A 17,676-nucleotide genomic window follows, 5' to 3' on the forward strand; every position below is an offset into this window, starting at 1 on the left:
GGTATAATCAATAAAATAATTTAAAAAATTTAAAAACGTGTATTTGGGGAGGATAAAAAACCTCCTGAGGGAGGGGAGAAACTCCGGGGCTGCCTTTGCCGCGTCGGGGCGGGGTTTACCGGAGCGGGGGCAGCGGGGACCCCCAAATTCGGGGTTCGGGGGGGTCCCCGGTGCCGCTGCTCGGTCCGGCCGTGGGCGGGGCCGGGCGCGCGCCGCAGGAGAGGGCGGGGCCGAGGGCGGGGCCACGACAGAGCCACGCCCAGCACCGACCTTGTTCCCGGGACGCGCCGCCGCCGCTCGGAGCGCGCTGATCCCGCCGATCCCCGAGCCGCCGCCGGTAAGAGCCGTCCGGGCGGGCCGGGGCTGAGCTGCTCGGGAGGGGGAGCCGTGCGTGGGGGTCCGGCCGGGCTATGGCGGGCTCGGCCCTTCCTGGGTGTCTCCCCCGCCTCGGGACGTTCTCCTGCGCGGGGAAGGCGGGATGCGAGTGGGGACCTTGGGTGGCTCCAGCTCGGGGCTGGGGACACTGCTGCGGGTGGTGGGGAGCGTGGCTGCCGCCTCCTCCTCCTCCTTCTCCTTCTCCGTGGGCCGGATCCGCGCAGCTTTGCAGCGGATGGCAGCAGCGAGCACCCTGGGAAGCGTGTGCTGCTCCTCCCTGGCACCGCTGCTCTGCTTTGCGTCCATCCCTCCTTCCCCACCCACCCCGTAAACCCCCGTGCTTCCCCACATTGCAGCCTCTGCCCTGTTTTCCTGCGCTTTTTAGCTTTTTATCCCATTTACCCGAGCGGCTCTCGCCCAAGGGCGCAGCTTGCCCGGTGCCAGGGCTGCCCTTGGTCCCTTGGTTCGGTTTTGGGGCGCTGCGGTCGCACAGGCCGGAGTGTGGCGGACACATGGCTCCCTTAGCGCGGTGCCTCCCGCACTGTGCACCGTCACCAGCTGCTGAGCCAGCACAAATTTCGGGATCGGGCACCTCCCTCTTGCCAACGCGTGGCTCCTCAGGGCACGGCACCGGCGCAGGTGAGCGGCTCGGAGCAGGTCGGGCTTTGCGCCCTTTGCCGGCTCCGTTCGGAGCCTGCCCCGCCATCGCAGACCGGGCGGCAGCGAGGGCCCGTCCGGCGCCTTCCTGTCCCGCGGGACGCCGCCCTGGAATTCCAATCCCTTTTTAATTTCCTCTCGGGATTTTTGTTGTGTCATTGAACTGCGCGCTGACTGCACAGTGGGTTCAGTGCTACCCCGAGTTAATATCCAGGAGGGCTGGGGACAGTAAGGTGTGGCAAGCTGCGGTACATATGGTTTAGTCTTATTTTGATGGGCGGGATCCGTTGTAGAGCTGAGCTGCTCCCCTGTCTGCGTTCCTACGGTTTTGGCTGCTTGGTTTCAGCTTTGTCCTGGGAAAGGTGGGCAGGGACTCTGGGATCATGACTGTCCAAGTTTAACACCTCCACGGCTCCGCAGCACAGGACACGTGGCTGCACGGATGTGATGGCAGCCACCACAGCCAGATTCCCATCGGGATGGGCAGATTTCTGCTTTGGGATTCAGGATGGGTGAAGGCATCCGGGAGGAGAGTTTGTCTTCCTTTGTGCCGCTCATTTAATGAAATACCGCGTGCAGCAGGGGAGGGGAGGCAGGTGCAGGTAATGGTGTCTGGGGTCAGGATGGGTTGGTGGGGAGCTGGCATAGTTGTCCTCCCGTGTCCTTCCCTTTTCCTGCCTCCTCTCTGAGGTAAATAACCTCGTCCCCCTCTCTCACCCCACAGCAGAGGCCGACATGAGCCCGTCCTTGCTGTGTTAGGGCTGCCCCTCCCCACGTCAGTGACCCCAGCCCCACGGTGACGATGCGGGCCTGGAAGGCGGTGGCCAGCACGCTGGCGCTCAGCGGGGCCGATGTCGTGGTCACCACGCTGCTCTACACGCACGGCCAGGGCGGCCGGAATGTCCTGCAGGACCTGCGGCACTTCAACATCTTCAACTCGCTGCTGGACATCTGGGGGGGCTGCCTGTACCGCAGCTGCGTGCTGCTGGGCGCCGCCATCGGCGTGGCCACCAACACGGCCTACGGGCCCCGGCGCCTCCGGGCCTCGCGCACCTTCATCGCCGTCGTCTGCCTCCTCATGGGCATCTACATGATGGTGAAGCTGCTGCTCTACTCGGAGGTGCGGAAGACCATCAGGGACCCCTGGTTCTGGGGGCTCTTTGCCTGGACCTACGTGGCGCTGGCGGCCACCTTCGGGCTGTGGCAGCTGCTGGCCTGCGTCACCTCGTCCCGCGAGGCGCTGGGGCCCAGCTCCGAGTCCCGCGCCGAGGTGGAGGAGAGCTGTGATGGGGGCACCCCGAGGGACAAGAGGGAGGAGGCAGCAGGTCCCACCATCCATAAACTGCTGTCCTACACCAAGCCAGATGCCTTCTTCCTGGGCATTGCCTCCTTCTTCCTCCTGGTGGCCGCCCTGGGTGAGTGAAGGGACCAGGCAGGCCGTGGTGTGCTCCCATCCCCACCAGGAGGGATGGAGGAGCCTCGATGATGGGGCATGGAAGCTCCCTAGGATTGCTTTTTTGGGGGTGCTGGGTGGCACGTGCTGCATGGGGAGGGTAAAAAATGCAATGGGGCAACAGCAAATGCAATTGGGGATAAAATACACTGGGAGTGCAATGTCCCCATTGTGTGATGGCCGAGTATCTCTGGGGTGGGGATGTCCACAGGCTGTCAAAGTTGGGAAGCAGTGGGGCTGAACCCCCATGTCCTGTGCTTGTCCTGCAGGAGAGACCTTCCTGCCCTATTACACAGGGCTGGCCATCGATGGCATCGTGGTGCAGAAGAGCATGGATCGCTTCTCCACAGCAGTGCTGGTCATGTCGCTGCTCGCCATAGGAAGGTAATGCAGGGGCTGATCTGGCCCTGGCAAGGAGTTTGGGGTTTTCCCACAGGAGCTCGTGGTGATGGTGGGCACAGGCACCCACTGCACCAGTTTGCTGCCAGGCCCCAGGGATGTGCTGTGAATTCTCTGAGCAGAGAGGCCGTGGCTGGCAGTCATGAGGCCTTTGTGTGGCCCTTCATGTCCGTCTGCTGGAGGTGATGGCAGCAGGAATGGACACAGGGAATGGGATCCCTGGGGAGTGCTGTTCCAGCAGCGCTGCGTTCCTTCCCAAAACTTGTGCCTACCGTGGTTAGGACCAACCACCACTGTGCTGGTGGCACCAGGAGAGGTGTGGGCTGGTGATAAGTGGTGTCAGCACTGCCCAGGCCCTGGGCCAGGCGTGGGGGTGTTGGTGTGGCTGAGAGGGTTTCGTGTCCATGGCTCTATAACGTTTCTTATCTGCAATTAGCTCATTTGCCGCAGGTATCCGGGGCGGCGTTTTTACGCTCATCTTTGCCCGGCTGAACATCCGCCTTCGGAACTGCCTCTTCAGGTCCCTGGTGTCTCAGGAGATGAGTTTTTTTGATGAGAATCGCACAGGTTGGTTCCTCTCTCCCCTGGATTTGCTCTAACCCTCTATCCCATCCCAGATTTTTTTCCCCGTGGCTTGCTCTACTGTCATGCAGCACACTGGGGGCAGCCAGAGGCGGCACCCACTGCTCGTGGTTAGAAATAGGGGCAGAAAGTTCTTCCCTTTCTGTTGCCTCCCACCGTGGGGATGTCCCATTGCCACCCATCAGCCTGGCACCCAGAAGTCCCACCCCCAGAACTCCCATTTCCTTCCTCCCATCAGTGCCTATTGGTGGGCTGCTCTCCAGCTCTGCTCCTGTCCCTGAAACCTCGGATGTGTGAGGCTTGCTGGGTGTGCTTGTTGCTTTCCCTGCTTCCAGTTCAGTCCTGTCCCAGTCCCAGCCCGTGTGTGCCACTCTGGTGTAACTTGCACACATTTAATTTTGTCCCAGTGGTATTTTTAGCTTTGAGGCTGTTGCTGTATTTAGCAGTCACTGCACAGTGCCTTGGTAGCTGAGGGCAGCAGAGATGTTACTGCAAGTGGGATATGGGTAACCCTGGACTTGCACAAAAGCTTGGGAATTCAGCTGGACTCAAACACAAGCCAAGGATTCAGGAGCTCAGAGTGGTGTTTGCTGGCTGTAACACTCAGCTCCACCAAAAGGCACCGCCAGAGCTTCATCCCTCAGTAGCTGTCCCATGTCCCCAGGTCCCTCGGGCCAGCTCCAGGCTGTGGGCTGTGTGTGGCCTGTGGGCTGCCCTCCAGCACAGGATGCTGCCACATGAGCAGCTGCCACTTTGCTGTCCTACAGCCACCCTTGGTGACCCAGGGATGTAGCTCGTGCCTGCAGGTGCCACCTCCTGCTCCTCGTGCATGCAGCAATCCAAGCTCCTCTGTTTTGCTTTGCATCCACAGCGGTGGAGAGTTGCTCCCCTCCCACGCCACCCCTCAGACCCCCAGCTGGTTGGATGGGCAGCTCCATCTGGCCCCTGGCATGGGATGTGGGACACGGTTGGGCAGTGACCTGCCGTGGTGACACATCCCTGCTCTCCCCTTCCCCGACCCCTCGTTGCTGCAGGGGACGTCATCTCCCGCCTGACGTCGGACACGACCATCGTGAGCGACCTGGTCTCCCAGAACATCAACATCTTCCTGCGCAACGTGGTCAAGGCCACGGGCGTCATCTTCTTCATGTTCAGCCTCTCCTGGAAGCTCTCCCTGGTCACCTTCATGGGCTTCCCCATCATCATGCTGGTGTCTGATGTCTATGGGAAGTACTACCAGGTAGGCAGGAGCAGCTGGCATTGCCACAGTGCTGGGCTGGTCTCCCTGTGAAGCCATCAAGGAGCTTGTGGGTGGCCTTGGAGCCGGTGGGAGTGATGCTGGAGTGTTTTGCTGCCAGCAGTGGGGGCAGGAAGGTGACATTAAATCTGTGAGGGCAGACAGGTGTAGCCTGGGCTCTTACCTTGCTTCCTGCTCAGGAGTGGAAGCATCTCATGTCTGATAGAAGAGGTGGCTGGGCTGTGCAATGTCCTGTGTAGATCTGCCTGTCCTTGTGCCATCTCTCCTTCCACTTTGGAGTCACTGGTGGGGTCCCAGAGCCTGGGGTGAGTGGGGAGATGTGCCATGGGCAGCCTGGCACCCGCTGAGCTCCCTCTGCCTCCCCCTGCTCCCTGCAGAAGCTCTCCAAGGATGTGCAGAGCGCTCTGGCCAAGGCCAACAACACGGCTGAGGAAACCATCTCGGCCATGAAGACCGTCCGCAGCTTCGCCAACGAGGAGACGGAGGCCAACGTGTACTGGCAGAAGCTGCAGCAGGTGTACAAGCTCAACAAGCGGGAGGCCATGGCTTACACCTACTATGTCTGGTCCAGTGGGGTAGGTGATGGCCCTGGGGCTCCCTGTGTGGGGCTGGGGTGGGCAGGGGGGTCTCTCCATATCCCAAAGCACACGTGGTTCTCCTCTGCTCCCAGGGAACTCTGCTTTCTGCTGCCGGTGATCCCCAGGCTCTCAATCATTTGTTATTTTTATCCATTTATCCATCAAAAGGCATGGATAAAAATACCCTCCAAGGCAGCATTGTGTCGTTCCATGGAGCTGCCTGTTTTCCGTGCTTCCAGTTCAGATGGGGCAATAACTGACAGGAGCTGAAGGTGGTGGAGCAGCCCATGGCTGCGTGGTGCTGCAGTGCCTGCCTGTGCCAGGGCTCCGGCTGGGAACAGCTTCTGCTCGGCAACGGAGATCTTCTGTGTGTGGGTGGTGGCAGGGGGAGGCTGCTGGGCTCTGCCTTTGGGCTTTTTTATTATTTTTCCCCCCCCGCACTGCAAAATGCTTTTTCATCGTTTAACACCAGATGGTTTGGGATTTCTCCAGGGCAAAACCCTCATGCAAGGCTGCCCTTGTCTCTGCGCGTTCAGGGATGGAGGCAGTCGCTGGTGAAGGGTCTGTGAGTTACGGTGCCTTCATGCAGCTGTGAGGGACTTCATGGCTTCCCAAGTCTGGAAACAAAATGGGAGCATTATTAGCATGGTTTCTGAGCTCCCAGGTGAAGCTGGAGCATGAGCTGGGTTGACACTGATCCTGACAAATCTGAGAAGGCAAAAGCCCTCAAAAACTGCTCCTGCAGGGCTCACGTAGAAAGAAGGCAATGGATACAGCTCAGCCCTGGTAGGGTCTTGGAGGGAACGCAGGAGCTTAAGGTCAGATCATGGCAGAGCTATAGAGGAGGCATTTTTTCCTCCTGTATTTTTGTCTGTGTGAATTTACAACCTCTTCTGGTCCCACAGGGCACCAGGGCATCGCTGCTTTTTGGAGCACCTGGGCAGCATGGAACAAAACCAGCTGAATAAAAGGAGCTGGTATTTTTGTCACATCAGAGCTGATCTGTCTCCTTTCTGGAGTAGGTGGTACCCCCCACAGACTTGAGGTGACAGCTGGGGTTATGCTTCAGGGACTTGTACAGGCAAGGAGGATATTCTGCATTAACTCCTGGCTTGATTTTTGTGTTCTAAATTAAAATGTGTCACACTCGTATAGCGGAAAGTTTATTTTAGTGGTGAGGTGACTGCATGCCTTGGGTAATTTGAACATAGATTATTATGCTTGAAGATCTCAGTCCAAGAGAGTTCATGAGATGCTCTGTTATTTCAGATAAATTCTGCCTCCTTGGCTGCTGTCCCTCGGGACTTGTTTTGTTGAAAGATATCTGCCCAGCTCCTTAAATCAGCCCATGTACTTGAGTTGTTTTTCTCATTTCCATGCTCGCTCCTAGGGCTGTCAGCTGCTCTGTCAGGGATCCTCAGCTCAGGGCTCAAAGAATAAATGTCAGCACATGAAGTTTGGGCTGTTGTATGAATAATGACAAATGCACCAAAATATCCGTTTGTCCTTGCTGATTCTGGGGTGTTTTCTTGCTTTCAGCTGACCCTGCTGGTGGTCCAGGTCAGCATCCTTTACTACGGAGGGCACCTCGTGATCTCTGGGCAAATGACGAGTGGAAACCTGATATCCTTCATCATTTATGAGTTTGTCCTGGGGGACTGCATGGAGGTGAGTCAGTTTTAGCAGGGAACCCCAGAATGGGTTGTGTTGGAAGGCACCTTAAAGCCCATCTCATTCCAGCTCCCTGCCTGTGCAGGGACACCTTCCACACCTTCCCAGGCTGCTCCAAGCCTCATCCAACCCGGCCTTGGACACTTCCATGGGTGTGGAAGCTTCTCTGGGCATCCTGTGCCAGGGCCTCCCCATGCTCTGGGCTACCCCTTCTATCTCCCAGAAGGTCCCAGGGATGGATCCAGTGCTGACTTTCCCATCACTCATTTCTTTGGTGCTGTAGCAGATTCTCTCCTCTGCTCCCCATTCCTCCCCTGCTGTGGTCTCACAACCCTCATGTTCCTGAAGCAGCTTGTCCCCCAAAAAGGCAGCTGGGAGCAGAGGGGTCAGGCTGGCCCTGCTGAAGGGCAGAGCCCTGGCTGCCTGCCAAGCACATTTCCTGGCCTGAAGAATGAAGGGATTACAAAGCTGCCTGTTAAATTTCAGGCTTCATTAAAAACTTAATTATATTACTTTTTTTTTTCCCTTTCCCTGGAATAGGCTGCAAGCTGCTGCGTTGGCAGCACATTAGCAAGATGGGATTGTGGGTGGGATGGTGGAGCCCACCCAGGGCTGCCTTCCCCTTGCAGAGGCAAAAACTTGGCTAATCCAGGCAGGAATGATCCAGTCGAGGTTTCCTCACAGCCAAGTGTGGTTTTGGTGGTGCTTCAGCCTCTGTGCAGGGGCAGAGCAGAGCTGGAGGCAGCTTGCCTGGCTCTCACCATCTGCTCAGATCACTGCAGCCTCTGCTGGGGTTCCCAGGCTGTGGTTTTGGTGTGGATTCAGTTTGGTTTGAGGGGGTTTTCCCCCTCCTGGTGGGAGGGGCAGTTAAAGTACAAACTGTTCTGCAGCTCTGGGTTTTATATTGAAAAGCACCCTTCCCTTGGGCTGTCCATGTATCCCTTCCATACCCAACAGAGGAGGGAGAGTTTTCCTTCCCTGTGTCTGATGCCTGCAGCCAGCATCAGGCGATGGGAGACTTGGGAGTGCCTCAGCCATCCCCTTTGGAGTGGCACTGGCTGATTCCCCATCTCCTGGCAGGGTCTCACCGCTGCCTCTTCCCTTGCAGTCCATCGGCTCCGTGTACAGCGGCCTCATGCAGGGCGTGGGAGCTGCTGAGAAGGTTTTTGAGTTCATTGACCGCCAGCCCACCATGGTGCACGACGGCTCCCTGGCCCCGGATCACGTGGAGGGCAAGGTGGAGTTCAGGAATGTCAGCTTCTCCTACCGCACTCGCTCTGCCACCCAGGTCCTCCAGGTGAGCCCCGTGGGCACTGCCAGCACCAGGTGCTGCTGCTCCTTCCTGCCAGGAGCAAAGCCCAGCCGTGGGGAGGTCAGCTGCCTGTCAGAGATGGGTACAGGCAGCCTCAGTGCTTGCTGGAAAACAGATTAAAAGGAGCAGCGGGTGTTTAGGGCCGGCCTTCCTTACAAGGAATGAGATTTATTAATAAAAGCCTTGTTCCCTGCTCAGGCATTAAACATGTCAGCGTGGTACAGGGCTTTGTGCCAAGCTGCCTCAGACTGCTTCCGTGGGAGAGGGGCTGGGATCATGAGACAGGGGGAAGAGGCAAAGAGGTCAGTTTGCTTTTTAGAGGACCTGCTACATCAGCAGGCAAATCTGAAGCAATTTGGAGGCTTTTTGCTTCCTCAGAGCCAGGAGAAATGGCTGATGTGGCACATCACCAAGGCAGAGGGGCACTCTGGCCAGATTCTGGCTCCTTCTCTTGTGTAGTGCCCCAGGACGTTGAGAAAAGCCTGGAGCTGAGCACGCTCTGCCATCCCTGTTGCAGGACGTGTCCTTCACCCTGCACCCTGGCAAAGTGACAGCGCTGGTGGGCCCTTCAGGGAGTGGGAAGAGCTCCTGTGTCAACATCCTGGAGAACTTCTACCCGCTGCAGGACGGGCAGGTGCTGCTGGATGGGCGTCCCATTAACATGTACGATCACAAGTACCTGCACTCCGTGGTACGAGCCACTGATACTGTATTCTGCTGGGGATGCCTGAGCTCTGCTTGGCCCACCTGCCACCTGCAGGGCTCTGAGGGGATGCATGGCACTGCTGCACGTTGCTTTGGGTTTCATCTGGCACAAATGTCCAGAAAGCTGGAGGCTGGAAGTGGTCCAAGAAATGAATTTGGATAATTTGTGGGGGCGGAAAGGAAGGGGATGGAGGGTGGTTTCAAGGGGAAGGGGAAGCCTTCCAAAAACAGAACAAAAAACATCTTTTGTTTGGTATTTTTTGGCCAACACAGTAGAGATATGTTTTTGGCTGTTGGATTAATTATCATCTAAATTGGGTTTGGAAAAAGAGTTTTGTATTCCTCCAGCAATTTCTGCCTTAAGATCTTACAGTAATTCTCAGCTAATGGGGAGTTAAACCTCTCAGGATCCTGGCAGCAGCTGGAGCACCAGAAGGGCTGGTGCTTTGCCTAGGAGAGGGGTCTGGGCCCCTCAGCTCTCATCTGTGTGTCAGCACAGATCAGCCTTCATCTCCGCAAGTAACTGCCTCCTTTGTTTGCCCCCAGAGCAAATGGCCTCAGCAGTCAGCAGGAAAACCTGAAAACAATTGATCAGAGACAGGCAGGAAAGCCAAAGTCACTGTGACTAATTTACATTCCCTGCCCGTACAGAGCGAAAATCAAAGGCCAAGCAAATCTTTCAGTTTAGAAAGCCTGGTGTGGTGTTAGGGGCATGGGGAGAAATCAATTAAAATATGACCGTGTCTCCCTGGCTCTCTCCTGCACAATTCTGAGTACTACTTTGAAAGGTTTGATTTATTCCAATATCAAGGGTTTGATAAAGCAGCTGAACGTGGCAGTGAACAGCCATGGCTGTAAGGCAGGACAGGGAGACTGTTGCTAAGCAATTAAGGAATTGCAGCAGTTACCTCCCTAACTTGCTCATTTGGGATTAAAAGATGCAAGAGGGCTCATTCACATGGCCCAAGTGTGAATGAGCCCTTTTGGCCTTGAAAGGAAAATCAGCAAGGGCCTGGGAGAGGGTCTCTCCAGCTTGACTTCTCCCAGCAACTGGTTTTCCATTCTGGGAAAAGCAAACAGTGATGGCAATAACAGACCTGGAGCAAAACCACAGCAGGCTTTAGGAGGGGGAAGCCCATCCCAGATGCCAACATCCCAGCATTGCATCAGGTTTCTTTCCAGCAGAAGGTGCAAACTGGGCACACTGACATTGGCATCCCCACTGGAAGCTCACCATGAGCACTTCTCTATCTTGGTTAATGAGATTTCTATATCTGTATATTATATCTATAGCAGGAACAAGTATCAATGGTCAGAGATACCATGCAGTGCATCTGCTCTGAGCCCTGCTCTCCCTTTGCTCCTGCAGATCTCCCTGGTGAGCCAGGAGCCCGTGCTGTTTGCCCGCTCTATTGCAGACAATATTTCCTATGGCTTGGCCTCAGCCTCCTTCGAGTCCGTGGTCCAGGCTGCCCAGAAGGCCAACGCCCACAACTTCATCACCGAGCTGCAGGACGGCTACCACACAGGTACCACCCGCTGCTGCTGGGGCTGCCAGCTGCACGTCCTGCCAGCTCTGGGATTCCATTCTGACCCCTTCCTCTCTCCTTGACCCAACAGAGGCGGGGGAAAAAGGAGCTCAGCTGTCAGGGGGGCAGAAGCAGAGGGTGGCCATTGCCAGGGCCCTGATCCGAGCCCCTCCCATCCTCATCCTGGACGAGGCCACGAGCGCGCTGGATGCGGAGAGCGAGCACGCGGTGAGTGCTCTGGGGCCCTGTGTTTGGGACAGAGAGGGCTGGGAGGGTGCCCTGGTGTTTGGCACAAAGAGGGCTTGGAGGATAGACTGAAGCCTCAGTTTCCAGCCAGTGGACAAACTTATTCTTGATATGTGCCATCAGAGGGTTGAGTGAAGCGCTAATTCCGTAGCAGGCATTTTATTCTGAAAAGGAAATATTTCCATGCTCACAGCAGCCAATGCCTGACAAACCTGATGAGGTAGGGATCTTTGCTGATTTTTTTTTTTCCAATGTGGAAGGTGTTAATTGGCATACAGACTCTGTGCAGCCTTTTAGGACAGGATACAGAGGAAGAGCCTATAAAATGGTGCTGCAGCAAGGAGAGTAGGAGTGACTGAGCTCAAATCCCAGCCAAGGCACAAAGGAAGTCACACTTGCAGGAAAAGCCTTGAGCATCCTGTGAACTGGTTTATCTGTCTGGAAGTTTGGCCTCCCTGATGCAATGACACAAGGGAAAGGCTGTTCAAGGTTGGGATTTGAGGATGTGCCTCCAATCCCAGAGGACAAATCCTGCTGGGGCAGCACAAGTGTCTGACCTTGGAGCAGCTTGCTGCCTCACAGGCCCTCAGTCACGGGTGTGGTACCTGATGCCAGCCCAGGGCTGGTTTTGGCTACCCAGGGGTGTCAATGTGACCTTTGCCTGATGGCCACCTGCCTGCCTTTAGACGTCAGTGCTATTGTGTCTTGACTGGAAAAAACCTTCTCTTGCCTTACCTTGATATACTGAGGAAAAAATCCTGCTTTACTCAGCAGCTGCTTTCACCAGATATTGGCTTCCTGCGGTCTCTGCCAGCACCATGTGGCCTCCAAATTTGGGGCCCAGCTGTAACAAGTCCCCATCTTGCAGGACCAGACCTGTGCTCGTAGCTCACCTGGCTGGACTGAGATGATCTTTGGGCTGCAGCTGGGAGCTGGGCTGGACATGCTGGTGCTGGCAGTGCTGCAGGGAGCAGAGCAGAACCCATCCCCTGTGCAGAGCTTGCTGGCCAGAGCCCACAAAGCTGCTGCTGTCCCAGCGGCCGGGCACTAACGCCTTTTTTCCCCGCAGATTCAGCAGGCGATTTACGGCGACTTGCAGAACCACACGGTGCTTGTCATAGCTCACAGGCTGAGCACTGTGGAGAGGGCACACAACATCATTGTGCTGGACAAGGGCCGCGTGGTGCAGCAGGGCTCGCACAAGGAGCTGATGGAAGAAGGAGGCCTTTATTCCAAGCTGGTGCAGAGACAGATCCTGGGGCTGGAGGGGGGCGGCACGGACAGTGGCCAGCCCGCAGCCCGGGGGGACGCGGCCAAGGCGCCCGGGGGGCTGGAGGAGGAGTTCAGGATAGACCATTCCCATCCCCATTCCCTGCCGGCCGCCGCCATGGCACAGGACGATTTCACCAGCGCTGCTGCGCCCAAGTGAGGGCGGCCGGCGCTCGGACGCTCCCTGGGATGGATGGAGGTGGCAGAAGGAACAGCTGGGATATGGAGGTGGCAGAAAGATCAGCTGGGATATGGAGGTGGCAGAACGGCGCCGCTGGCTCGCCCCACGTCACACACCCTGCACACCCCAACACACACCATAGAGCTTCCTGCAGGACGCCTGCCAGCCAGCAAAGCAGGGATTCACTCGAGGGAATCCTTAGCAATTCTCAGCATTTCTACTGGGTTTCTTTTCTTACTTCCAGTAACTCCTCTCGACTGGGACTTTTCGCCCATCGATCTGCATGTGTAACTGCTATTAACTGTAATGGATGTTAAATGCATGCGTGGGGGGGGGGACGGTTGAAAACCCCTCCAGGAATTTCAGGGGGTGGCTTTTGTGGCTGGATAGAAAAACTGACTGTAAAGCAAGGTCCTGCTCCCTCTGTCAGTCTATGGGGCTAATCCAAAGTTGGCTGAAGCCTGTAGGGAGTTCCCTTTGGCTTTGGTGAAAACTGGATCACTCCCATGGAGCTGAACGCGGGAGAGTTTTGCACTGAGTGCCTGCAGGCTCAGGCTCTCAACCATTGCTGCTGAGCTTGTATTACGTAGTATCCATCCTTGCTGGGACAAGCCAGGGGACCGGGAGGCAGATGTTACTTTCTGGTTTGCTCTTGGTGCTTGGTGGGTGTTTGTTTTTAAGGATGAAACGTTTTACCATATCTGGGTTAGGTTTTGGGGCTTGGGGTTTTTTTTTGTTCGATTTGTTTGTAGTTTTTTAACGTTATTTGTGTGCACTGTGCAATGTCTGTCTGGCGCCAGCATCCACTGAAAATTGGTCTGTTACTTCAGAATTTTTTTTAACTCACAACCCCGGTGCTGGTGTGAAAAAAACCACTACTAAAGACAGGCAAAAAACACTAAAAAACAGCACTTTATAAATCCCACCAAAGCTTTGTTCAGCTTCAGGCCATGCTAGCGACTTCACTGCATGGGAAATCCGTTCTGTCACGTTCCTTGAAGTCCAGCTTCAGCTGCCTGAACTTTATAATGTGTTTCTTTGAATATCATTTATTTTAGTATGAGGGACAGAAAGAAATGTGTTGCTCCTAGCCCTTTGGGGTAATGGCTCTGGCTTAGTAGTGTTATCCTGCTATAGATTGATGAAAAATCCTATGCAGCCAGGCAAGTGCTGTTTTAAAAATAGCATTTCTAAGGGAACACTGACTTCAGACTCTGCATAGTTAGGAAATTCTCTCAAGCACTTTAGCTCTCATGTTTTCTGATACTTGAATGCTGCTGCATTTTCCTTTCCAGCAGGTTTGCATTTTTGTTATTGGCAATGTTTTGTTTTCATTTAGTGATGTTTTACAAACTCTAAATTTAGTGTCCTTGAGGGAGGGATGCTCAAAAAAAAATAAAATACTACCTCTGCCACTCAAGTCGAGCCGCTCTGGTTGGGGGTGTTTTTTGCTTTCTGGGTTTTCCAGGTAACGTTCATCTGGCACCACAGCTGAATGCAGCTGCTCCTGCACGTGTTCTGGGGAACGCCAAGAGGAGCCCACAGAGAAGGAGGTATGTAAAACACTCCAGCATCTGATAATGGCTGTGAGCCCAGCAGTCAGGAGAACTCATTTCCATCCTGATCCCGTTGGGTGTCAATCTCCCAGGGAAGGACAGGCAGTCTAACCTGTTCTCAGAGCGTGGTGCTTCCTGGCTGGAATCTCTTCAGCTGCTGGCTTTTGTGATATGATAACAATCCGTGCCCCAGAAGGAGAACAAGATCTCTTTTTGTTTTCCCTCCCTCCGCTTAGGGAGTTTGTGTGTGGTGCTCTGAGCTCCTCAATCATCCTTCAGTAAATGGCCAGGAGTTCCTGCTTGAGGAAAATTTGCTCTGTGGGTATGAGGAGGTTGGGGTTCCACCCAATGCTGACGGGCAAGTGATTAATTCTGCATTTTCATGAGTACCTGGGAGCAGAATGTGGCCACCGGCTCATAGAAGTGGAATTGATTTCTGCTTAATTAAAAAACTGGGGGAAAACCCAAACTGGGCTGGTTGGGAACTAGGGAAGCCAACTCACCCTGCAAAGTACTGGTAGGACAATGGTCATTAGTAACATGAGATGCCAGGAAAGAGAATTTGATTGTGTCCTGTGTGTCCCTCGCAGGCATGACTGCAAAAAGGGAACTGGAGGATGCAATTAGATCAGTTTTATTGCAAAAATGCTGCACTGAATTTCAGGAAGGGAAGCCTGTTTCCCAAGGCTGCTGTGATGATAATCCCAGCATTGTATTCCCAGGCTGGGTCCAAACAGCTTCGACTGAAATGGCACTCTGGAAACAGCAGATTGTCTCTGCTGGTGGCACCAGTCCAAGCTGATAACAGGGCCTGACTTTGTTCATTGCCACAGGTGCTGAATTCTCTCTTCTGCATCCAGATAACTCAAGGCTACTTTTCCCCTGAGCCTCTCATCTTGTGGCTTGAACAGGCCCTTTTATTGTGCTGTTGGCATGTGTGACAAGTGGCACTGCTTGTGTGCTAAAGCTGGGAGGGTTTTCTATGCCCTGGAAGATGGGTGGGAGCTCCACACAGCATCAGGGATCCAGCAGAATTAATCTAATGCAGATCTTTTTGCCTGCACCAACCCTGGGACTGCATAGAAAATCCTGCCTTTCTAAATCATTCCAACTACAGCTTCTTTTTGAAGTGAAAATCAGGGTCAGCTGTGCCCATTAGGCAGGCTCAGCCTGGCAGTAAAGCTGTGCTTCACCCAGAGCAGCAGTGGGAACTGCTCCAGTGCTGGAACAGGAGCTGCTTCCTGCCCAGTCCCTCGGGCCTGGCTGCCTGGGGCCAGTCTGTGTTTCAGGCTGTTCTCCTGGAAACAAGGCCACTGTTCCCTCTGAAACCCTGGACTGTAGAATTGTGTGGCTGTGGCTTTGCCCAGAGCTGGGAACATGAACAGAATCAGTTTCAGAGCTTCTCTGATAGAGTGATGGAGATAAAAAGTTCCTTTTCTTCAAAGGGGAAATTCCTCACAGGGAACTCAGAGGGGTTCATCTGAAACCTTAACCTGGGGGCACTGAAGACTGTCCTGGCAGAACTGTAAGCAATTAAGCATTTGAAAGCACAACTGATTGCAAATTGACTGTATATCCCATGGCAGGTTGTTTGCCTCGCTATTAATAAGCTCTAACCATTCCCTGTAATAGGTACAACCACAGCTTTATTTGATTCAAACAACAGTGAACCCCATGCAAGGTGAAATCTGAGAGTGGATCCTACAGTCCCGGAGCTTCCCCAGGGACAGGGATTTACCCTGTGCCTCTGCACAGCCAGGGTCTGTGGCTGACTGACCCAGAAAATGAGCAGGCAGTGATGGAAAAAACACAGCTGTGTTTATTCCAACAACTTGTCTCCTGCCTCACCAACCTCTGCCTCAAAAACCAGCTGTGTGTGTTCTGGTGGCTGCACTTTCTAGGCCTTCAGCAGCTCTGGAAGTGCCACAAGCAAATAGAAAGTGCTTCTAGCTCAGGTTCAGAGATGTGGTTTAGTCTGGGGAGGAAAAATATAATCTGCCTCTGCTATTCCAGCTTCACTGTGAGCTTAAGGCAAAGAAAATAAGTGCAGGTAAATAAACCTGCCGCTCTTCTGACACCTGCAGCTCCCTGAAAGGAAGGAGCACCTTACAAACACCCAATTCCTGCTCTCTCTCACACAGCAGGGGCACTGATCCCTCAAACAGAAGGGCTGATTCTCTGCCAGGGTGCTGGATATGCAGGTCATTTCCATTTGTGAAGGAATCTGGGTTGTGAAAACTAAACAGAAGTATGGGCCGTGCTTTATACAGAAGGAAGTTAAAGTGCAAATAAGTCCCAAAACTTATCTGCACATTAAGCAACCAGACTAATAGGGGTTAATGTACACCAGAGATGAGATTTGCAAATTCAATGTGTACATAACCAACCTGTTTGTCCAGGAAAAGAAAATAAGATGTGAAGGTGACTTGCAAAATATGTCAAAATCTAATAAATATGCATGAGGCCAGTGCTACTGACCGTAAAAGGATATGAGGTACCAGGAGGAAATTCAAGATCAAGTTTAAATAGAAAAAAATACCTAACATCTTATTTAAACTAGTCTAGATGCCAGTTCTCTTCAAGATTGGAGCTTGACTTCTTATTCACCATGACATGGTTTCCCCTGTAATCTTCAAAAATTTTTTATTCCATTTCTCCTGTAATAAGAAATCCTGACTTCTGTACTTTGCCTGCTTACAGTTCTAATGTACTTGAATGCTGTCACCCTTCAAAAGGATTTCAGCAAAGGCAAATAGGAACCAAGCCTGGGGCGATGATAAATCCCAGCCTGCAGCACTGCAATATTTGATAAACCCTGTAGCCCAAAATCCTGGTTTATCTGCAATCCTTCATATCCTGTCCCAGTGATGTGCTGTCACAAAACCTTTATCTTCCATGAAGGCTGCAGAACGGGAAGGCACCCTCCTACCTGTCCAAATAGAAAATATAATTACACAAAAGCAGTTGACTTCTATCTTGTGTCTCAGCCTCAGCTGCGTTTCTGGACAACTGGAGAGCTCAATTACATGCAGGTGCTGACCAAAGTACTCAAAAACAACCCAGATGTTTAATGCAGGCTCCTCTCCACCATCACCAGAACCCAAATTACCCCCCCAGGGAGAAGCAATATTCAATGTATGTTGTACTTGAGCACAAATGAGTTATGTTCTCACCTGTGACTGAGCAGTTCTTATTATCTCCTTTTTTCAGCAAAAGGCACCATGGTTGAGGGAATCTGAGAACTCCACTCAGGATCACACAGCGAGGCAGTGGTAGAACTAGATTTGCAACATGAAGCTGAGTCAGACTCTTCTGAACCACACTCCCCCCTCCAACCATTTATTTAGTTATGGTATGAAGTTCAAATTAGCAACGTTCTTGGGAAGAAAGGGCTTTTCCTAATCCCTCAGCTAATTCCTCTGTTTGCATGTGTGTATATGTGTACGTGTGTTTGCATGAGCAGATTTCCAGCAGGTTTAACCCGTGGCTGTAACCCTGTCTGCTGGGCCTGTGCAAACACAGGAATGGTGTTGGCAGGGTGACTATCTGCTGGATTTAAACAGCAAGGCAGGGCTGTGTGACTGCGCAAAGCCCTGCCAGTGCCCAGGGCACGGCTGCTGACTCACCTGGCACACAGCACATCCCTGCAGCGGGCAGGTGCGCTGGGCTGGTGAGAGCTGTGCTGCTGGGACATTCCTGTGCCACTGAGCACCTTCTCCCCACCCTGGGCTCAGCTTCCTGCTGCGCAAACACCGCGGCCTCGCCTCCCCAAGAGCGCACCTTGGATCTGCACCGGGCTGCCAGCAGGGCTGGGTCACCTTGCTGCTCCTTATTCCCTGTGGATAACAATGACAAAGAGGGCTTTTGGAAGGTGGGAGGTGTGGGGAGCTGAGTTTAGTTATAGG

The 17,676-nt window shown here is 53.8% G+C and overlaps 1 protein-coding gene across 2 annotated transcripts; it reads left to right on the top strand.

Moving 5' to 3' along the window:
- Window positions 1-252: 252 nt before the first annotated feature.
- ABCB9 (ATP binding cassette subfamily B member 9) lies at window positions 253-13,635 on the top strand. 2 transcript variants are annotated; one of them, XM_064726942.1, is made up of 12 exons: window positions 253-337; window positions 1,757-2,447; window positions 2,755-2,869; window positions 3,321-3,451; window positions 4,501-4,706; window positions 5,102-5,299; window positions 6,842-6,970; window positions 8,082-8,270; window positions 8,803-8,976; window positions 10,360-10,519; window positions 10,611-10,747; window positions 11,835-13,635. In XM_064726942.1, the coding sequence occupies exons 2-12, from the start codon at window positions 1,835-1,837 to the stop codon at window positions 12,192-12,194; spliced, it is 2,412 nt and encodes an 803-aa protein (XP_064583012.1). In that variant the 5' UTR covers window positions 253-337; window positions 1,757-1,834; the 3' UTR covers window positions 12,195-13,635. The 2 variants fall into 2 exon arrangements, with proteins under 2 accessions (XP_064583012.1, XP_064583013.1); XM_064726943.1 differs by having other exon boundaries at window positions 261-337; window positions 1,760-2,447.
- Window positions 13,636-17,676: the final 4,041 nt, after the last annotated feature.

This window comes from Zonotrichia leucophrys, chromosome 15 (genome assembly GCF_028769735.1).
Source record: "Zonotrichia leucophrys gambelii isolate GWCS_2022_RI chromosome 15, RI_Zleu_2.0, whole genome shotgun sequence".
In the NCBI taxonomy this organism is placed as follows: Eukaryota; Metazoa; Chordata; class Aves; order Passeriformes; family Passerellidae; genus Zonotrichia; species Zonotrichia leucophrys.

What these genes read in the sequence shown, in the direction of transcription:
- ABCB9 (XM_064726942.1), top strand. Translation starts at nt 1,835, where the DNA reads ATGCGGGCCTGGAAGGCGGTGGCCAGCACGCTGGCGCTCAGCGGGGCC. An exon ending in CTGCCACCCAGGTCCTCCAG is followed by an intron (nt 8,271 to 8,802) that starts GTGAGCCCCGTG and finishes TCCCTGTTGCAG; the next exon opens with GACGTGTCCTTCACCCTGCA. An exon ending in GCAGGACGGCTACCACACAG is followed by an intron (nt 10,520 to 10,610) that starts GTACCACCCGCT and finishes TTGACCCAACAG; the next exon opens with AGGCGGGGGAAAAAGGAGCT.